General features: G+C 43.4%; 3 protein-coding genes across 3 annotated transcripts; 1 reads left to right on the forward strand and 2 right to left on the reverse strand.

Annotated features, from left to right (window-relative positions):
* Window positions 1–5,263: 5,263 nt before the first annotated feature.
* Window positions 5,264–6,731, forward strand: LOC124253001 (tubulin alpha-1A chain-like). The gene is made up of 2 exons (XM_046686715.1): window positions 5,264–5,474; window positions 5,602–6,731. Exons 1-2 carry the CDS (start codon window positions 5,294–5,296, stop codon window positions 6,729–6,731), a joined length of 1,311 nt encoding a protein of 436 aa, XP_046542671.1. The 5' UTR covers window positions 5,264–5,293.
* A 5,987-nt stretch (window positions 6,732–12,718) lies between these two features.
* LOC124252990 (tubulin alpha-1A chain-like) lies at window positions 12,719–14,150 on the reverse strand. The gene is made up of 2 exons (XM_046686704.1): window positions 13,943–14,150; window positions 12,719–13,848 (listed from the first exon to the last, which is right to left on the reverse strand). The coding sequence occupies exons 1-2, from the start codon at window positions 14,121–14,123 to the stop codon at window positions 12,719–12,721; spliced, it is 1,311 nt and encodes a 436-aa protein (XP_046542660.1). The 5' UTR covers window positions 14,124–14,150.
* A 6,112-nt stretch (window positions 14,151–20,262) lies between these two features.
* LOC124252993 (tubulin alpha-1A chain-like) lies at window positions 20,263–21,735 on the reverse strand. The gene is made up of 2 exons (XM_046686707.1): window positions 21,513–21,735; window positions 20,263–21,418 (listed from the first exon to the last, which is right to left on the reverse strand). The coding sequence occupies exons 1-2, from the start codon at window positions 21,691–21,693 to the stop codon at window positions 20,289–20,291; spliced, it is 1,311 nt and encodes a 436-aa protein (XP_046542663.1). The 5' UTR covers window positions 21,694–21,735; the 3' UTR covers window positions 20,263–20,288.
* Between the last annotated feature and the right edge of the window lie 510 nt (window positions 21,736–22,245).

Consider the following 22,245-nt stretch of genomic DNA (forward strand, 5'->3'; position numbering starts at 1 on the left):
TACGAGCTCATTCTGAAATACTTTACATATTGTTTGATGTTTGTCAAGTCTCCAAACATTTTTCTGAAACGTTTTACGTGTGTCACGCAACGAAGTGATATTCTACATTAGACAATCACATATTGTTATGTTTTCGTACAATCGATCTTGCGATCACTTTTGAATTGGTGTAGGTGCTGTGTAGGTGGTGTAGTGGACAAAGCTGCTCACCAGAAGGTGGGTGGTTCGATCCCCTGGGCTCAACATATCAATAGACGTTCAATATAGATCCTGTCCGTGTGGGAGTCGTTCAGTGAGTCTAAGTGTGGCTTTTGTTCTTGTCCGCTCTAAGGCCTGTATTTGTGTGGTTAGTGTTGGTGACTGAAGTAGGGCCCCAGTTTGATTTCTCTGAAACTTAAAGTGTGTAAAATTAACTGAGATTGATTTAATCCATACACGTTTTTACCTCACGCGGGTCATATTCTGTCACTTACAGTCGGTTTGAGACAAAATGATACCGATGAATTGCAATCTAACACCAAAACAAATAGACATAAAAGAATCATTTTATCATTTTATCTCAAACGGACTGTAAATGGTCAGAGGAATACACTAAACGCCAAAAGAAACGTTACCCTCCTACATTTATGAATTACTTAAAAATTATCAAAGATATGTTAGAAGGTATTAGTTTACAAGAAAGCTTAACAACACAGCTTTATGCAAATCTCGAAAAAACAACTCTCAAATGCATTCATATGTAGGTGAAATGCATCTTTTTCAGAAGAGTTCAATTGTCCTATATTCGTCCATGCCGAAATAAACCAATAACAGTGACTTAGATGTCCAAGAGAAAGGTTGCAATAAAATTCTGGCTTGACACAAAGATAACCATTTAAAGTCACCATTTTAAAACCATTAAAACAAGAAACAAATGTTGTAGAGTGTGTACAATTGTAAAATAATAATTCCTATTATTTCAGTCTTTTAAAACATTTTCTGCTGATTTGCATTAGTGAAAACAAATAAAACGTGTCTTTGATATTGTGAAAAAATGTTTAGGAACATCTAAAATTATCTTTGTTAAAGGTCACATGCAACCAAAAAATCAAACCTAATTAAAACACAATTACCACTTATTCATGACATATAATATACATTGCTGATTATGAAAAAAACATATAAACAAAATTATAAGCATACAATCGCAAATCAAAAGTGCAATATTGTGTACTTGGGTTTACTTCCCAAGAAACGAAGCAGCCGGGATACCGAACCCAGTCAGAGCGGGTGGGTGTGCACTCAAGTGTGTGTGTATATATAGAGATGTTGGGTTTTGTAAATACATGCTCATTTTTTGTGTATAACATTTTGCAATCAACAGACATCATAACATGTCATGTGTTCAAGTATCACACCTGCCTGTCTGTGTAATTACATAATGTGACAGCGACCGAATTTGGGCCATAAATCAACGCGTTTTGTTTATGGTGTATAGCCTGATTGGTGTTAAGTTCAAATTGCATGTGGTCAGTGATCGCAGTTGTGTATTGAATATTGTCATTAGCAGACAGGCAGGCAGACACACAGGTGTCAATAAAACAAGACATTCAGTTTTGTCTGTGACAACGACATATCTATATCACAGTTAGAAATTCTGTACAACGCTAAATAATGACATTGCTTTTAAGTATCGAACTGAGAAAGTGACTCGGTAAGAAGAACGTGTGGTGAAATAGACAAATGAAATTATATAAACAGTTTATTTACTGTCATAACATATAAAAAGCTCGCGCCTGTGAGATATCAACAAAACATTAGGAAAATAGCTCACACCAAAAGCCTTCACCGAGTATTCACCGGACAGCCCGCTTCCAAGTTGCGCGAACCTATTTCACTGCGCACGTGCTATGAGCGCAGCCCAGCTGTTGAAACCAGTTTTCCCCAGAAAAGTCTGGGGAAAATTAGTGAATCGTTTGAACTACAATTTCGCGCGGGTTTTTTCATCGCGTTATTTTTCAACTTTATAAGTTGAATTTGCATTTTTGATGATTTGTTTCGGTAAATCCATACCGAAAGGTATCAGAATCTGCAAAGTTGTGTTTTACGTTGCATGTGACCTTTACTTAACATTTTTCTTTGCAAAGTTATATTTTTGTTTACACATAGCAATAGCAATCGCCACAACGCAGCAATATTCAAGCAGTATTAGCATCTGTTTCACGTGTAGAATGATTCTATAGGGTATGAAGAGAGCCTAGAATGCATGATATGATACACAAGTACGAGAAATATGCCACGATTAACAGCTGAAGAGAGAAAGAACCATTGTAATGGTGCAGATGGGGTCAACATACAATGCTGTTGCCAACGCCCTCGGATGCCAACGTATCACGGTTTATAAGACTGATTCAGGGCTTCAGACAGACTGGGGTCTCCGTAGACAGACCAGAAGTGGACTTCCATGCATCCCAACGCCAGCTGAATATAGGCACCTCCGTCATTTAGGAAGGATGGTAACGTTTGTTTTGGCGTTTAGTGTATATATATCTACTCTCGCTAAAGTTACTGGCGGTATAGTTTATGAATATCTATTGAGCAGTGAGTGATTATTTCCTTAGCTATGGCATGTTACACAGCTGCATCACGCACTGCCTTCTCAGAGCTACACGTTGTATCTTATCAAGATGTAACATATGAAGATTCGGGTTACAATTTATCTTCAGCAACACGTGCTTCTCGCAAGAGGCGACTAACAGGATCGGATCGTCATCGTATGCCATTTGCGTCAATTGACACTCATGATGTTGATCACTGGATTGTCTGATCCAGAGTTCTTCACAGACCGCCGCCATGAAGCAGTAAGATTGCTGAGTGCGACATTAAACAACAAAACACCAAACGAACCTGTGCAATACATGTATATACCATATGCTATTCGGCCAATCAGGAAGTAGGGGTGTGAGCATTATTTTAATCCACTGTTTGCAATACTCCAGCAATATTGCGATGGTGGACACCAGAAATCGACTTTGGATTGGAGAGTAGAACCCAGGAAGTAAAGCTTTAACCACCAGGCTAATCCACTGCCCCGCAATCAGGAATTAAAATGGCAGGAAAGTTCATGTCAAATCTGTTACGGGCAATCCAAAAAAGCTTCTGAACACTGCTATTGGAACTGCTCGTTCAACACGAATTAATACCCGGTTTCCATAAAATATGAGGGTGTGTGTGTGTGTGTGTGTGTGTGTGTGTTTCAAATAAATAAAACACGCACGAAATGGGTTTGATATGAGAACCTTGTGCGCAAAATTGAGCACAGCACTCAATCACACTCTCACTAAGAAATGTATGCCTTGATTTACATTTCTAGACGGCGTATTGACTTTAATGTTCAATAGCAAAATCTTGCCTGCTTTTCCTACAAAATACTTCGTATATTCACAATGTTGGGTGGGAAATTGATCTGAGGCCATGGGGTAGCCTAGCGGTTAAAGCGTTCGCTCGTCACATGGGATTCAAGCCCTTTTCTGGTGTACCATCCCCCCCCTCCCTCGCCCCGTGATATTGCTAGAATATTGCTAAAAGTGGCTTAAAACGCTCACTTACTCAAGTGCAGCATACATGTGTCCTTGTGTTAGACTTGAAACACCGTCTACACCATTACAAGCTGGCACGCACACGCGTGCATTCACGTCGTTGTTCATGTGCATTAACTTTGAACGCGAACATTCCCATTTCTTCTTTTATTAAGCCAAGGTCGTCAGTTTATGCGCTGAGTTTCGCACTCTTTTCTAGATCATGCACAATAACCCTTAGCAAATGCATAATATATACATGCATGCAAGAATCGAATTGGAGTCATCGTACGTTGACTGTTGAGTGATTAGAGGGCTTATTACAGCTTGCCAGGTGGATTATCCAGGAAACAATCCCTAATGATGTGAGCAGCGAGCTGAGAGTCCACCCACCCAACAGATGAGTGTCTCACTCGGGCATATGTCGCTAGTCTCCTTGCTCTCTATGCCCAATTAACCCTTTGCAATTACGCCAGCGACAGTCGTTACGGATTAGCGTCCTTGACAACCGGCTGTCCGTCTGTATATAAGTGTCCGGGCACCTGCTCTCAACATCAGACTTTCTCACCCCTGACAACTTACAGTCCACGTGAGATCCACATCTACCTATAACAATCATGGTGAGTAGTGACTATTTGGATTTGATGGCAATCTACACACACGGCGCTGAATATAATCATTAACTTATATATACATATTACTGATATTCTTTAACATATTCAAATGCGACATGCCTCTCATAAACATGATAAACATGTGTAAAAATATTGCCGTCACATCAGCACTATTTTGTCGATAAAGCAATTAATATAGGCCTCAAAGCCCTTGGGATACTCACACTTGTAACCTTGCAATGTAAATGCTTCACGTTTGGTATCCCACATCAGTACAGTGTGATGCTAATTTCCCATCTGCTTCCCCCCGCCATGATATCGCTTAGATACTGCTATAAACAACTTAAAACCTCACTTACTCACTCGCTTGGGAAGCCCATTTCTTGTGTCCCCCTTTGTAATGTATTGCTGGAATATTGCTGAAGTCAGCTTAAAGGGACATTCACTCACTCACTCGCTCACCCAGTAGGAAAGCCTATTTCTTATGTTCCCCGCCGGGGCAATGCTGGAATCTTGCTAAAAGCGGCGGAACATTTCACTCATTTACTCACTCACTCAATCAATCAATCACTCACTCACTCACTCACTCACACATCGTATCCACAGACAAAAGCGGAAAATAGGCTTCAGGCAGCGTTGTATTATTTCCCTTTAATCATGGCGACATCAACGAAGCTGTTATATTTAAAAAGAGTGAAAACGTATGTCAGTAAGTAACAAAACATATCTGTGTCAAGAATACGATGTGCGAGCTGTCCAGAGTTGCGTCCCTTGAGCACCAATAATTGTTGATTCGAATCCCAGTTCGTCCCAACGATGTCTCTACGTTGTTAGCACCATACCCATGCTCGTGGGTTTTGCCAAGGTGGTATATAACTGAAACCTTATTTTCGGACGATTTTTTGTTCAACATTTAGCCGATATAACGTGATATAACTGTAATTCTGATAAAAGCGGCAGTGAACTCAATTCACTCACAAACTCATCAACGTTTTCATAGTTTTCGCTGTTTCGAATGGCATTGTTCGTGTGTTTGTTGTCCTTCTATTTCATTTCACCCGTTTCCATTGTTTTCTTCAGAGGGAATGTATCTCCATCCACGTCGGCCAGGCCGGAGTCCAAATGGGCAATGCATGCTGGGAGTTGTACTGTCTGGAGCACGGCATCCAGCCCGACGGTCAGATGCCCTCAGACAAGACCATCGGGGGTGGGGACGACTCCTTCAACACCTTCTTCAGCGAGACTGGTGCTGGGAAACACGTGCCCAGGGCCATCTTTGTTGACCTCGAACCAACTGTTGTCGGTGGGTACTCATGTTCATATACTTGTATTTCATATTCAACAATCTTAAACTTTAAACGATGCATTTTCTTCTATAAAATACTCTCTATATTCATTACACATATCATTATGATATAATGCGTTTTCAGATGAGGTCCGTACCGGAACCTACCGCCAACTGTTCCACCCAGAACAGCTTATCACCGGCAAGGAGGACGCCGCCAACAACTACGCCCGTGGCCACTACACCATCGGAAAGGAAATCGTCGACCTCGTCCTTGACCGCACAAGGAAACTGGCTGACCAGTGCACTGGACTCCAGGGCTTCCTCATCTTCCACAGCTTCGGTGGCGGCACTGGCTCCGGCTTCACCTCTCTCTTGATGGAGAGACTGTCTGTGGACTACGGCAAGAAGTCCAAGCTAGAGTTCGCTGTCTATCCCGCTCCACAGATCTCCACTGCTGTCGTCGAGCCCTACAACTCCATCCTGACCACCCACACCACTCTGGAACACTCCGACTGTGCCTTCATGGTCGACAACGAGGCCATCTACGACATCTGCAGACGTAACCTCGACATCGAACGTCCCACCTACACCAACCTCAATCGTCTGATTGGACAGATTGTCAGCTCCATCACTGCCTCTCTCCGTTTCGATGGTGCCCTGAACGTGGATCTAACAGAGTTCCAGACCAACCTGGTGCCCTACCCACGTATCCACTTCCCTCTGGCTACCTACGCCCCTGTCATCTCCGCCGAGAAGGCCTACCATGAGCAACTGTCTGTGGCTGAGATCACCAACGCCTCATTCGAGCCTGCCAACCAGATGGTCAAATGTGATCCCCGTCACGGCAAGTACATGGCCTGCTGCATGTTGTACCGTGGTGATGTCGTCCCTAAGGACGTCAATGCCGCCATCGCCACCATCAAGACCAAGAGAACCATCCAGTTCGTCGACTGGTGTCCCACAGGCTTCAAGGTGGGCATCAACTACCAGCCACCCACTGTTGTCCCCGGTGGTGACCTGGCCAAGGTCCAGAGAGCTGTCTGTATGTTAAGCAACACCACGGCCATTGCTGAGGCCTGGGCTCGTCTTGACCACAAGTTCGATCTGATGTACGCCAAGCGTGCCTTCGTTCACTGGTACGTGGGTGAGGGTATGGAGGAGGGCGAGTTCTCCGAGGCCCGTGAGGACTTAGCAGCCCTGGAGAAGGACTACGAGGAGGTTGGAGTCGACTCTGTTGAGGGCGAGGGAGAGGAAGAGGGAGAGGAATATTAGTGCTACCCTTCAATGACACATGTTCCCTTGGTGGAATGACCGAATAAAAAACTTAGAAACTTATATTTTCCCTTTGTCAATGCATGTTATAACGATCTATTTTACTTGCTTGCATTGTCTTGCTTGACAACATCATGAAACAAAGAGGTTTCATTTACACAACACAATTTGAATAGAGCCTACTTACAGTCCTCATTTTACGCAATGAAGTTCCCGATGGGACATATAATATACATCATTTGCATGTGTGTATAGCGGGGAGAGGTTAGGGTGAAGTATATTAGTACTACAAAGTGACAGTTAGGTTCCTTGAATGGGACAGTCATATGTTATTGACAAATATTTCAATTTTACTGATTTTCTTCAATCTGTAAACGGCAGCGGACCACACTGACTTCCGTAATTAGACCGGCACTACACATTGATCCTACATGACTCAAGCAGAGTGGCAGCTGAATGGAAGCCTGGAAGGTATCCACACCATGATATATAGCTCTGTTTCGGTGTATCTGGATGTCCTGTAGATAAACTGAAAGTACTCCAGTATTGCATCTTCCAGATATATCACTGCCGGGGAGGCCCGAATGTGGCTTCACACACTGTACCCATGCAGAGAATCGAACCTGGATCTTAAACTACTCGGCTGCGATACTGATCCCACGTGTGAGTGAGAACGTGAGTTAATGTTGTTTTACGAGACCGTCAGCTAGATCACGTCACAGTGCCAATTCTGGATTGACCATTGGGGTAAGGCGAGACACAGTAAGCCGGTTCCAGATCGTAACATCATTTGGTTACTATCACATTGGTGCCGCAGCGCCACATCACAGGCTGAGATAACTGTCAAATGTAGAACTGTAAACTGTGTGTCCCTGTGAGCGAACTAATGCTAGTCTGTCCAGCCACAGGTCAGTACATAACCAGTTACTGATTCCCGATCTTCTCATCCTGATACAAGCCTGGCATATGATGGAGTGGTGCTCATCCATATCGGAAGAGAACAAAGTCAAACATACAGAAAACCATACGTATTTTACAAAGTGTGCAAATATCGACTCGTATAGCAACATTCAAACGATACAAAATATAGTAATCACAAAAGAGGCTGTAGGTAATTAAATACATTTTCAGAATCAAAATCAAAACGCTTTTCTCGAATAGTCATAGGCTGTCCATATTATATAAAGAAACATGTTGCATTGAATTATCTGGGAACAGGGTTTCCAGTCAGGCAGGAGCCGAAGGGAGAATGAGATGTGGTGGTGCTGTAGAGGTAGCCAATGTCGGCGTGACCTGTATCGTTCAGTATAGACCTTCGTTTGACCTCATTATGAATTTGTAGAACGTCGACATATTTGCATGTTGAACACCTTTTGAGACTTTTCTTTGCAACACGCCACGAGTATTTTCCATCTGGAACAATGTCTGTTAGTGGATACTGTCTTATGTCGACATTTTTGTTCCCAGAACACAGCACTAGCGAGGTCAAACAGGTGGCTTTGGAGTATTGGAGAGGTGACAATGGCGTCGTCGGAGCACAATACAAGATAGGTGCAATTTGTGTCATTTAAACGCAATTCATGAGAGGTGCGATTGTGGTATTTAAACACAATAGAATAGTGGTGCCACTTGCGTTATAGAGAGGTGATACTGATGTCTTTGGAACACAACACTAGAGAGGTGATACTAGTGACTTTAGAACACAACACTAGAGAGGTGATACTGATGTCTTTGGAACAAAACACTAGAGAGGTGATACTGATGTCTTTGGAACACAAGACTAGAGAGGTGATACTAGTGACTTTAGAACACAACACTAGAGAGGTGATACTGGTGACTTTAGAACACAACACTAGAGAGGTGATACTGATGACTTTAGAACACAACACTAGAGAGGTGATACTGATGACTTTAGAACACAACACTAGAGAGGTGATACTGATGTCTTTGGAACACAACACTAGAGAGGTGATACTGATGTCTTTGGAACACAACACTAGAGAGGTGATACCAGTGACTTTAGAACACAACACTAGAGAGGTGATACTGGTGACTTTAGAACACAACACTAGAGAGGTGATACTGATGACTTTAGAACACAACACTAGAGAGGTGATACTGATGACTTTAGAACACAACACTAGAGAGGTGATACTGATGTCTTTGGAACACAACACTAGAGAGGTGATACTGATGACTTTAGAACACAACACTAGAGAGGTGATACTGGTGACTTTAGAACACAACACTAGAGAGGTGATACTGATGACTTTAGAACACAACACTAGAGAGGTGATACTGATGACTTTAAACACAACACTAGAGAGGTGATACTGATGTCTTTGGAACACAACACTAGAGAGGTGATACTGATGTCTTTGGAACACAACACTAGAGAGGTGATACTAGTGACTTTAGAACACAACACTAGAGAGGTGATACTGGTGACTTTAGAACACAACACTAGAGAGGTGATACTGATGACTTTAGAACACAACACTAGAGAGGTGATACTGATGACTTTAGAACACAACACTAGAGAGGTGATACTGATGTCTTTGGAATACAACACTAGAGAGGTGATACTAGTGACTTTAGAACACAACACTAGAGAGGTGATACTGGTGACTTTAGAACACAACACTAGAGAGGTGATACTAGTGACTTTTAGAACACAACACTAGAGAGGTGATACTGGTGACTTTAGAACACAACACTAGAGAGGTGATACTGATGACTTTGGAATACACAACACTAGAGAGGTGATACTGATGTCTTTGGAATACAACACTAGAGAGGTGATACTGGTGACTTTAGAACACAACACTAGAGAGGTGATACTGGTGACTTTAGAACACAACACTAGAGAGGTGATACTGGTGACTTTAGAACACAACACTAGAGAGGTGATACTGGTGACTTTAGAACACAACACTAGAGAGGTGATACTGATGACTTTAGAACACAACACTAGAGAGGTGATACTGGTGACTTTAGAACACAACACTAGAGAGGTGATACTGATGACTTTAGAACACACTGCTGGAGGGGTGACACAGGTGACCTTGGAACACAATACCAGAGAGGTGACACTTGTGTCTTTGGAACACAATACTGAAGAAATGCCTTTATATCAAAACTGGAGACTCGACTCCTGTCAATGAAACACGATATTACAGGGGTGACACTTGTGTTTGGAACATAATAAGAGGGGAGGGACTAACATCGTGTTCTTTTGAACAAAGTACCGGAAGTCGAACAGGACGCCCATTACACAGTCCAAACAAAGAATGTATACTGTTCAGGGCAAGACACTTCCAACACATCGTCCACCAATATGAATAGCTGTAGTAGCGGCATCATTACATGTGTTTATCTTTCCTATGTGAATACTATCATTGCTGAATACATATTTAGGGGCTCTACATTATTGCTATTGTTGTAATTAGTACCGTTGTTAATTCATATAAGCAAGAAAGAGATAGGAAATATGAAGACAGTTCCCATGAAGAGGAGCAAACTGATGATACTTCCCAGCAAAGAAAAAATGAACTCCCAAAGGAAATGGATGAATGAGCCAAACACTTCCAGGTAGTTGAGGAGATTCCCCATCATCGACCAACCCTATCACCCAAGGAAAGATCAGAGAGGATTCCCTAGTTGGGAAACAGACAGTACTTGCAAAAGGTGAGAGAATGTTCCCTCTCATAAGAATCTGACACTGCCGGAAACATAACAGCACATGAGAACACTCTCCATGAAAGAGATACCCAGCTGTGTAGCAGACAGTACTCGAGAAATGAGAGAACGTTCCCCTGCAAAATATGACATGTGAATTTAGAAAACCCCTGGAAAAAGATGATAGAACATTTACTTGCGCAAGATGAGGGAACACTCAAGCTAAATGCCCACAAGAAGAGAGAATCCATCACAGAGCACTGCTCCTGAACCTCAACATCTTTGATGGCGCCTGACCAAACAGTTTCGGTACCGGATACCTCAACCATCTCCTCTAACACCTGAATTACACTTCTCAAACGACTGACACTGTACTGACTTCCCCTCAAATACAACATTCACTCACCTCTCTAATATCTCATCCAACCCAAACCAACCCGACCCTCCCTTCAGCACATCATAGACCACCTCTCTAATATCTCACCTACAGCTCTCTAACATCTCACCTACACCTCTCTAACATCTCACCTACACCTCTCTAATATCTCACCTACACCTCTCTAACATCTCACCTACCTCTCTAATATCTCACCCAACATGACCCTCCCTTCAGCACCCCATAGACCACCTCTCTAACATCTCACCTACACCTCTCTAACATCTCACATACACCTCTCTAATATCTCACCCAGCATGACCCTCCCTTCAACACCCACAGACCACCTTTCTAACATCTCACCTACACCTCTCTAACATCTCACCGACACCTCTCTAATATCTCACCCAACCCAACCCAACCCAACCCAACTCAACCCAACCCAACCCAATCCGACCCTCCCTTCAACACCCCAGAGACAAACTTACATCTGTTACATTCTAAGATAAAAATATTCCGTCAAATAAACCACATACAAACATGTATATTATTAAAATTAAACTACATATGTTCTGTGGGAAATATGTTTGTCTCCTGAGGTAAAACAATAAATTACTGACAGAAGTGGGAATGCGAGTATTTTTAATTGAGAACATAAACATCTCTTTCGATAGCGACGTGTCAGTTAATATATAACGAGCGATAAAAGTGACCATTGGATCAAATCCTCCTGACCCTTTCCGACTTGATTCTATGCAGGCTGAAGAGTGGATTAGTCGTCACAAGACACACTTATCATGAGATATGTTGTTTACTGATGATCAACAGAGTATGGGACAGTAGTGACTGAGTGAGTTTTGGTTTTACGTCGCTTTTAGCAATGTTCCAGCAATATGACGGCGGGGGACACCAGAAATGGGCTTCACACATTGTACCCAGGTGGGAAATCGAACTCGGATCTTCGGCGTGACGAGCGAACGCTTTAACCACTAGGCTACCCCACCGCCCCCAAATGGGACAATATCGCAGTGTATCAAGCATTGATGTGCGAGGAACGACCGAGGTGATACAGGTTTCAGCCGTTCCCCTAAACCAATAAGCATGGGACTGGAGGTTGCAAACAGGGAAACATATGGGATCAATATATTGTATTGTATAATAAGTTATGTTTCCAAATAGGCCACCGACTGATGAAATAGGTAGCAGCACGTTATCATCAGCCAGTCAAAATGCAAACTGGCGACATCCATTCCTGAAAAAGCTGTGAGAATTACTTTGATAAAGTAATCGATTCCGAACTTAAAACTTAAAACAGAAAATTCTTAAATGTCAAATAATTGCCCTACGTTTCAATTGCTTATCAGATTGAAGCAAAAGGTAGATGGCGGTTTTGCTGGAATCAGTCGTTCATTCCAGTAACTGTCGTTCAGAGTGCCTCGTCTTATTCTTATCCGAGGCCGAATGATTAGAAAACCGATCCGGGATTTCACTTCCGCAATTTGGTAAGCAGCGCTCGGATTGGGAGCTGGGACGTAACTGTAATAGGATGTTCTGACATCAATGTGGAGCACCAGCCATCTCTAAGGCATGTTTTAATGAGATTGCGACTGTTTTACACCCTATGACAGTGTTTTTTGGTCAAAGTAATTTGTAAGTGTATATTTGCTAAAACAAACTTGCAATAGAATTGGAATTCTTTGGGGACGGTGAAAATACAACATGGCCTGGTCTTCCCATGTTCATGACATGACATGAACAGAAGAGAAAACATTTTAAGCAATTTTTATTCGGTCTTGCCATTCAGGCAATATTTGAGTGTTAACTGTGGCGCGCGGATGTAATTAATATATAGTGAAACAGACAATGTATCGTATTCGATTTTTTATTCGGTCGTTCCAACAAGGAAACATTTGAGAGTCATTTAAAGGTAGCACTAATATTCCTCTCCCTCTTCCTCTCCCTCGCCCTCAACAGAGTCGACTCCAACCTCCTCGTAGTCCTTCTCCAGAGCTGCCAAGTCCTCACGGGCCTCGGAGAACTCGCCTTCCTCCATACCCTCACCCACGTACCAGTGGACGAAGGCACGTTTGGCGTACATCAGATCGAACTTGTGGTCAAGACGAGCCCAGGCCTCGGCGATGGCCGTGGTGTTGCTCAACATACAGACAGCTCTCTGGACCTTGGCCAGGTCACCACCGGGGACAACAGTGGGTGGCTGGTAGTTGATGCCGACCTTGAAGCCTGTGGGACACCAGTCGACGAACTGGATGGTTCTCTTGGTCTTGATGGTGGCGATGGCGGCGTTGACGTCCTTAGGGACGACATCACCACGGTACAACATACAACAGGCCATGTATTTGCCGTGACGGGGATCACATTTGACCATCTGGTTGGCGGGCTCGAAGCAGGCATTAGTGATCTCAGCCACAGATAGTTGCTCATGGTAGGCCTTCTCGGCGGAGATGACAGGGGCATAGGTAGCCAGAGGGAAGTGGATACGAGGGTAGGGTACCAGGTTGGTCTGGAACTCCGTCAGATCCACGTTCAGGGCACCATCGAATCGGAGAGAGGCAGTGATGGAGCTGACAATCTGCCCAATCAGACGATTGAGGTTGGTGTAGGTTGGACGTTCGATGTCGAGGTTACGTCTGCAGATGTCGTAGATGGCCTCGTTGTCGACCATGAAGGCACAGTCGGAGTGTTCCAGGGTGGTGTGGGTGGTCAGGATGGAGTTGTAGGGCTCCACGACAGCAGTGGAGATCTGAGGAGCGGGATAGACAGCAAACTCAAGCTTGGACTTCTTGCCGTAGTCCACAGACAGTCTCTCCATCAAGAGAGACGTGAAGCCGGAGCCAGTGCCACCACCGAAGCTGTGGAAGATGAGGAAGCCCTGGAGTCCAGTGCATTGGTCAGCCAGCTTCCTTGTGCGGTCAAGAACGAGGTCGACGATTTCTTTGCCGACGGTGTAGTGGCCACGGGCGTAGTTGTTGGCGGCGTCCTCCTTGCCGGTGATGAGCTGCTCTGGGTGGAACAGTTGGCGGTAGGTTCCTGTACGAACCTCATCTGAAAAGAAAATCATTATTTTTTAGATTATTTGGGCTGAAGATTGTTTTTAGAAAATTGTTTATTGGCATATGAAAATATTCAATAAACTCACCGACAACAGTTGGTTCAAGGTCAACAAATATGGCCCTGGGCACGTGCTTCCCAGCTCCAGTCTCGCTGAAGAAGGTGTTGAAGGAGTCGTCCCCACCCCCAATGGTCTTGTCTGAGGGCATCTGACCGTCGGGCTGAATGCCGTGCTCCAGACAGTACAACTCCCAGCATGCATTGCCCATCTGGACTCCGGCCTGGCCGACATGGATGGAGATACATTCCCTCTGAAGTCAAGAAATGAAATATGGAATATCATGTTTGGGCTCTTATTACACTTACAATTACTTGCTTTCTGGTAAATCGTTATAAACGTTTAGTAATCTAAATGAAGAGCAATATTTATTTGCCGATAATGTTTAATAAGTAAATTAATATATACAAGTCTTGCTTGTCTGATAAGTATTTCCAGAGTGTGTCAGTGGTTTCTGTTTTCAAGTTTCCAGCTCAAGAGTGTGAAGTTGTGTTTAGTTGCAAACCAGTGTCTCACCTACTTTCAACAAAAATCCGATTTACATAAACGTGACCAGTTTAGCAATTTCTTATTTGCATTGTTGAGATAGTGATCAAGAAGATCAGTAAGGTTTACACGCTTCAAACACTGTTGCAACAGTTACACAGAGGATTGTACGGGTATTATCAAGAGTGGAATCCAAGCCTGGTCAACAGCATGGCGAGCAACTGGCTGGACTACACCAGATCCACGCCACATGAAGAAGCCGTTCTACATAGTATTGTACACAATGTAGGTAAACAGCGGCATATAATAACTCATGTTTCGTTTTCATTCGACATACTGAAATGCATGTGCTACACATGTACCTAGGGCTCAAGGGGCGGTGGGGTAGCCTAGTGGTTAAAGCAGTCGCTCGTGGCGCGGAGTACATCGGTTCTATTCCCCACGGGGTGTACAATATTTGAGAAGCCCATTTCTGGTCATCCGTCGTGATATTGCTGGTTTACAGCTAAAAGGGGCGTAAAACCATATTCACTCACTCACTCACTCACTCACTCACCTCATGTAGTATGAACGTACGGATTTGAATGGTGTGCTAAATGTTGGCACTGTAGTGTATATAATGATTATTACGCGTTACAGGATGCAGAATACATCATTCATCATACATCCAGTCTGAAGAAGGACATTTCATCAACCGGGCAGCTAGGTCACGCCATAATTTAGATGTTATTTCACTGGCAAACCTAAAATATTCTTAATGAAAGGTTTTGAAATGTCAATATTTGAAGTGTTTGACATAGACATTAAGTCGATACGTGAAGCGTCATTCACAAGTATACACAACTGTATTACATACCATGGTTGTTGTAGGTAGATGTGGACCTCACGTGGACTGCAAGTTGTCTGGGGTGAGAAAGTCTGATGTTGAGAGCAGGTGCCCGGACACTTATATACAGCTTGACAGCCGGTTGTCGAGAAAGTTGATCCGTAACAACCGTTGCTAAGCTCATAAGCCGTCGCCCAACCTAATTAGTACTTGTTTGAGTCAGTTTCAGTCTGCCGTGAAGGATGCCTGTACTGTCCGAGGTATAAAGTAGGTGTTCACGGAAGTGCTAAAGGGTAATTACTTGCCCGATAATTACACTTAATTCTGCCATCAAATCAGGCCCCTGCGGATATGATACTGTAGTATATCTAATATGGGATGTGTTTGGTACGGAATACGAGGCCGTTATTTCTATGAAGAATGAATGATCTGTATTTCCTCCATTGGTTACTGAGAGTACAATAATTACAAATATTACATATATGTTAACATTATTTTAATTCAGTGGCTATTGAAAGAAATTAATACATCATTAGATGTGCAGGGTGAGATTAGAGACCATATGATAGATTATTATATGGTCTCTGGTGAGATACAGCCACCCCGTGTTTCCCCGGGACATTATTTACACACTGAGTATATACTCATGTCAATACTCATGCCCCACCCCCACCCCCACCACCCCACCACCCCACACCCCTCACCCCACCCCCACCCCACCACCCCACCACCACCCCAACACACCCCCCCCACACCCCTCTCCAATAAAAAAACATTGAAGGGGTGACAACCATTATTGGCATGAGTATATATTCTGCAGGTACTATAGGTTCCAGGAACTGATTTGTCTGAAGACGATGTTCATGAAGGTCGTCCATGTTGTACGGTCCATGCATTCTAGGATGTGTGTAATGCCACCACGTAGTGTCACCAAGTAGTTCATTCTCCACACAATCTTCCAGAAGCAACCATCCATGGACTGTAATCATGTAATGCCATTCTGAAGACTACAATGTTTCGTATCCTGCGAGAGCTTGCAGACAAGATTGTCATAATGTTTCGGCACACTCAGCTAAAAAACCTCGTCGGCGGACATGATAGGTAGGTACATGTGATGTGTTTGAAACGAAATATAAGGTCATTATCTCTTTATCATGTAATGCCATCCTGAATTAGATACAATTTTTCAAAAAGATTTCGTATCCTGCCAAACGGCTTGCAGACAATATTGTCGGTATGTTTCGCAGGCACATTGAAAGGCCCTCTAGTCGTATTGGGAAGGTTTGGCGGTTGAAAAGAAGGGATCGTATTGGCAGATGGGGCTGAAACTAGCTCCTTTCATTTGTATCGAATCATGGTGACAAGTTTTTCGAATTGGTTAACAGCATCGATAATGCAAGTCTATATGTGATACACAAAGACTATTTATACCGTGGTAGACGCATACATATTTTTAAAGTTTATTTCCTTTGACTGAAAGATTATCTGTATAATTTTGTACGTTTGTGTTGTTATGCATTATATGGAAATTCATCACGTTACCGTATGTTGTATTACACGATGTAATGAAGCATATGTTCATGTCAGGCTATAATTATTCACGTGAAAGAAACGTGCTATTTGTGCTGGTAAAGATCAACATCGGTTATACAGTACAACCAGAAATTATTGAGAATTTAGAGATTGTAAGATTTTGGGTTTTTTTCACTCATTACTCACGTATTAAATGTGAATATTAGCAGAACATAACTCCAGATTCAAAGACAGGTGAACAGTTAGTATTTTGTCAAGTCACCATGGGCAGCAATGCAGGCTTCAATGCGGCGGGGCATACTACTGATCAAAGAAGTTAGAAAGTCGTGGTCCATGCTGTCCCAATATCGGACCACCTCTTCTTTCATTTCAGCAATATTTGTCAGATTTTTCTTATTGACACTTTCCTTCGTAAGTCCCCAAACATTTTCTATTGGATTTAGGTCAGGGCTATAGCCCGGCCAATCTAATAATGTCATATTTTGGGTCCGAAACCAGGCCTGTGAATGCTTTGAACGATGTTTTGGGTCGTTGTCCTGCTGGAAAATCCAAAACTTTCCATAGAACACGTGAGCAGATGGAAGTAAATGTCCCTCGAGAATATCTGTGTACCGCTCACTGTTCATATTCCCTTCAGATACACAGAGGGGCGTTGCCCCTAACACAGATATGCCACCCCACACGTTAAAATTCGGACTGTACTTTGGGCGCTGATACAAAGGTTTTTCAGTTTGTTTGGTCCAGAATTTCAGTGTATTAGGAAACAGACACACAGAACTTTCATCTGAGAAAATCACATTGTCCCAGTTAAAATTTCTATGCTGTAAGCACCAGTTCAACCTTTGCTCCTTTTGTTCAGGTTTCATGATCAGTGATGGAATTCCTGGACTTTTCTGCCAACCCATTGCATGCAGCTCAGTTCTAATTGTCTCCTTACAGACAGCCACAGTTCCTCTATCAATCATATCCAGCCTTAAACTCCTTCGTTTGTTTTTAGAAACAAGAATACCAAGCCGCCTCCTGTCACCGACAGTCAATTTTCTGGGCCTACCGTCGCCTCCCTGGTGCTCAATGCCATATCCATTTGCAATATTTTTCAAAGCACGATAAACAGTGGACAAAGGGATGCCTGTTCTACTCGAAATCACTTTAGCTGATCTGATGTCCTTGTTATAATACTCTAAAATCTTCTCTAAATCATCCATACTGAGGATCACTGATAATGTCGTCTGCTAGCAAGTAAACAAAGGGGGATAACTCTTCACAAACTAATAAGAAGGGATTAACGGAGTTGTCTCTCTTGAATGAAACCAAGCACTTGATAGCTGGTCAAGGTTGTTTATACTAGAAATCCAATTAAACATATTCCTAAAATTCTCAATAATTTCTGGTCATACTATACAGTGCTAGCCCTATAATACACCACGCCACAGTTTAGCATGACTACTTAACTCAAACCCAGCATACTGACTTCGAGCCGACCAGTCCTTGATGTAGTTACCTTATGCCGAGCGCCAGCCAGGGTAACAACAAGTACTATCTTTTACCGCCGCGGCTCGGGGTCGAACCTCGACCCCAACTTTCTGAGTCACACAAGACCACGGAGGCAGCCCAATGTCAGACGTCATATGGCTAATCTACCCTGTGTGTAGCTCTTGTGTAGCCCATAATATACCGTACATTGTATGTAATTTGTACATTATTTTCAACCAACTTAGGTAGTAAAACAAATGAAGAATATACATATATCAACTGTATGAATTATCTCGATAACCCTATGTATTTTATGTCTTCGAGCAGTGTAAAACCCTACAAACATATAAAATGTATCATTTACGATTTAATGGATATGGTGAGGGTTGGCCGGGGTAGATACTGAGGGAGCTGGACATTCCCACGGACAATTGTATTCCTTTAAAGCTTTGATTTTCTCACTATTCTCGATGTTGCGAAATTATTACCCAGTTAGAGCCCTGGGATTAGCGCTGAAATAGAGACCTAAACTGTCAAATCACTCAGTGCCAACTCATGATCGATGGATATTCAATAATTTGAAGTCAAAGATGGAGTCGAATAAATTTCAGCATCAATAAGCAATATGTTCTAGAAACTTACCATGAAGAAAGTTCTCGAACGATGAAGCTTTACATTTTCAAACAACCAGCGGTGGATGACAATATTTTCCAAAACAAACCTGACTACTCTTCATGTTGAAGAGTCTTTCATCCACGAAACCTGACGAATTAACGACCCAGAGTAAGGTCCACAACCCCTAGTCAATATCGATATGTCACCAGCCATACTTCACGAAGCTAACAATAACAGTTGAAGAGTCCAATGTTTAGTTTTAGAACGATAATAATTTCATGGATGTGTGTTTGATGCGATTGAGGAAAATACGTGCCTATATAGTAGTGAAGTCTCTACAAGGCACGTTTGACATTAATGAGCACCTTACATCGTGTTTTTTGTATACTGTTATACTTGACTCCAGATATAGCAGTGAGTGAGTCTTCATCTATGTTGCTTATCGCCATATTCCAGCCACAGCACGTCGGAGTACGCTGGAAACGGGCTTCACAGGGGCGCTTTTACCAAAACGTTTCCCTACTGACTCCAGATGTATTGACAGTGTCTCTGATTAAATACTGCAAGTTTATTATGGAAAGAAGATTCTAACAGCTAAAGCTTTTCGGTGAAGGTTAAATCCCAGTAACGGAGGTGACAAGAGCTGCGTGACGCCACAACCACCAATCTGTGTATAGTGGTTTATGTACGCTTCTTTTGTTAAGTGGCGTTTTAATGGTGGGGAAAATATTAGCAATATGTTCGTAGTAGCTGTCACTGGCGGCAATTGATTGAAACTTTTAGTACCAAACACCAATTAGATCCCGTCGTGGGCAGATCGGGACAGCAGTACAGCAGCGAATAGAGCTTTGAACATTTTAAGGTTGGTTTTGTGCTGGAATGAGATTGATCTGCCCTTTTTGTTCAAATGAACATGGATACCCATGAAGGCCCGGGTTAGAATAGGTCTCACTCGTGAAAGAACGAGTTAGAATTGGTCTTCGGCAACCCGTGCTTGTCGTAAAAGGCTACTAACGGGACCGGAAGGCCAGGTTCGCTGACACAACAGATCCATCAAGGCTCCCAGTAACATACGTTACTATATCCCATCAGTTGTAACTACAGGAAGAACACAGAAACTTTCGTCTTTCGTATCGTTTCATTTCATATCAACTGTCTTTAAGTTGGGGACAATGAAATAGACTTCAAATAGTATATTATTTTTTCACGATATTGTCTTCCTATAATAACGAAAGCAACGGACAAACATCGTTTTCCGCTATTGTTTATTCTTTCATTCCTCCAAGGTATTATTTGAGAGTCAGGTATGGGTATCACTAATACTCCCCTCCTCTGATCTTCCCATGTTCATGATCGCAAATCAAACAGAAGAGGAAACATTTTAAGCATTTATTTATTCGGTCGTGCCATTCAGGCAACATTTGAGTGTCATTTGTGGTAGCACTAATATTCCTCTCCTTCTTCCTCTCCCTCGCCCTCAACAGAGTCGACTCCAACCTCCTCGTAGTCCTTCTCCAGGGCTGCCAAGTCCTCACGGGCTTCGGAGAACTCTCCCTCCTCCATACCCTCACCCACGTACCAGTGGACGAAGGCACGTTTGGCATACATCAGATCGAACTTGTGGTCAAGACGAGCCCAGGCCTCAGCGATGGCCGTGGTGTTGCTCAACATACAGACAGCTCTCTGGACCTTGGCCAGGTCACCACCGGGGACAACAGTGGGTGGCTGGTAGTTGATGCCAACCTTGAAGCCCGTGGGACACCAGTCGACGAACTGGATGGTTCTCTTGGTCTTGATGGTGGCGATGGCGGCGTTGACGTCCTTAGGGACGACATCACCACGGTACAACATGCAACAGGCCATGTATTTGCCATGACGGGGATCACATTTGACCATCTGGTTGGCGGGCTCGAAGCAGGCATTAGTGATCTCAGCCACAGATAGTTGCTCATGGTAGGCCTTCTCGGCGGAGATGACAGGTGCGTAGGTAGCCAGAGGGAAGTGGATACGTGGGTAGGGCACCAGGTTGGTCTGGAACTCTGTCAGATCTACGTTCAGGGCACCATCGAAACGGAGAGAGGCAGTGATGGAGCTGACAATCTGCCCAATCAGTCGGTTGAGGTTGGTGTAGGTGGGACGTTCGATGTCGAGGTTACGTCTGCAGATGTCGTAAATGGCCTCGTTGTCGACCATGAAGGCACAGTCGGAGTGTTCCAGGGTGGTGTGGGTGGTCAGGATGGAGTTGTAGGGTTCGACGACAGCAGTGGAGATCTGGGGAGCGGGATAGACAGCAAACTCTAGCTTGGACTTCTTGCCGTAGTCCACAGACAGTCTCTCCATCAAGAGAGAGGTGAAGCCGGAGCCAGTGCCACCACCGAAGCTGTGGAAGATGAGGAAGCCCTGGAGTCCAGTGCACTGGTCAGCCAGTTTCCTTGTGCGGTCAAGAACGAGGTCGACGATTTCCTTGCCGACGGTGTAGTGTCCACGGGCGTAGTTGTTGGCGGCGTCCTCCTTGCCGGTGATGAGCTGTTCTGGGTGGAACAGTTGTCGGTAGGTGCCGGTACGGACCTCATCTGAAAAGAAAATCATTATTTTTTAGATTATTTGGGCTGAAGATCTTTTTTAGAAAATTGTTTATTCGCATATGATAATAATCAATAAACTCACCGACAACAGTTGGTTCGAGGTCAACAAATATTGCCCTGGGCACGTGTTTCCCAGCACCAGTCTCGCTGAAGAAGGTGTTGAAGGAGTCGTCCCCACCACCAATGGTCTTGTCTGAGGGCATCTGACCGTCGGGCTGGATGCCGTGCTCCAGACAGTACAACTCCCAGCATGCATTGCCCATCTGGACTCCGGCCTGGCCGACATGGATGGAGATACATTCCCTCTGAAGTCAAGAAATGAAATATGGAATATCATGTTTGGGCTCTTATTACACTTACAATAACTTGCTTTCTGGTAAATCGTTATAAACGTTTAGTAATGTAAATGAAGAGCAATATTTATTTGCCGATAATGTTTAATAAGTAAATTAATATATACAAGTCTTGCTTGTCTGATATGTATTTCCAGAGTGTGTCAGTGGTTTCTGTTTTCAAGTTTTCAAACTCAAGAGTGTGACGTTGTGTTTAGTTGCAAACCAGTGTCTCGCCTACTTTCAACAAAATTCCGATTTACATAAACGTGACCAGTTTAGCAATTTCTTATTTGCATTGTTGAGATAGTGATCAGGAAGATCAGTAAGGTTTACACGCTTCAAACACTGTTGCAACAGTTACACAGAGGATTGTACGGGTATTATCAAGAGTGGAATGCAAGCCTGGTCAACAGCATGGCGAGCAACTGGCTGGACTACACCAGATCCACGCCACATGAAGAAGCCGTTCTACATATTCTT

This window comes from Haliotis rubra, unplaced genomic scaffold (genome assembly GCF_003918875.1).
Source record: "Haliotis rubra isolate DU_JTF1 unplaced genomic scaffold, ASM391887v1 Scf53, whole genome shotgun sequence".
Classification (NCBI taxonomy): Eukaryota; Metazoa; Mollusca; class Gastropoda; order Lepetellida; family Haliotidae; genus Haliotis; species Haliotis rubra.

Bases quoted from the DNA above. Each gene is read 5' to 3' on its own strand.
- LOC124252990 (XM_046686704.1), bottom strand. From the start codon at position 14,123: ATGGGCAATGCATGCTGGGAGTTGTACTGTCTGGAGCACGGCATTCAG. The intron at 13,849-13,942 runs GTGAGTTTATTG...TTTTCTTTTCAG, and splicing joins CCTTGAACCAACTGTTGTCG to ATGAGGTTCGTACAGGAACC.
- LOC124252993 (XM_046686707.1), bottom strand. From the start codon at position 21,693: ATGGGCAATGCATGCTGGGAGTTGTACTGTCTGGAGCACGGCATCCAG. The intron at 21,419-21,512 runs GTGAGTTTATTG...TTTTCTTTTCAG, and splicing joins CCTCGAACCAACTGTTGTCG to ATGAGGTCCGTACCGGCACC.
- LOC124253001 (XM_046686715.1), top strand. From the start codon at position 5,294: ATGGGCAATGCATGCTGGGAGTTGTACTGTCTGGAGCACGGCATCCAG. The intron at 5,475-5,601 runs GTGGGTACTCAT...ATGCGTTTTCAG, and splicing joins CCTCGAACCAACTGTTGTCG to ATGAGGTCCGTACCGGAACC.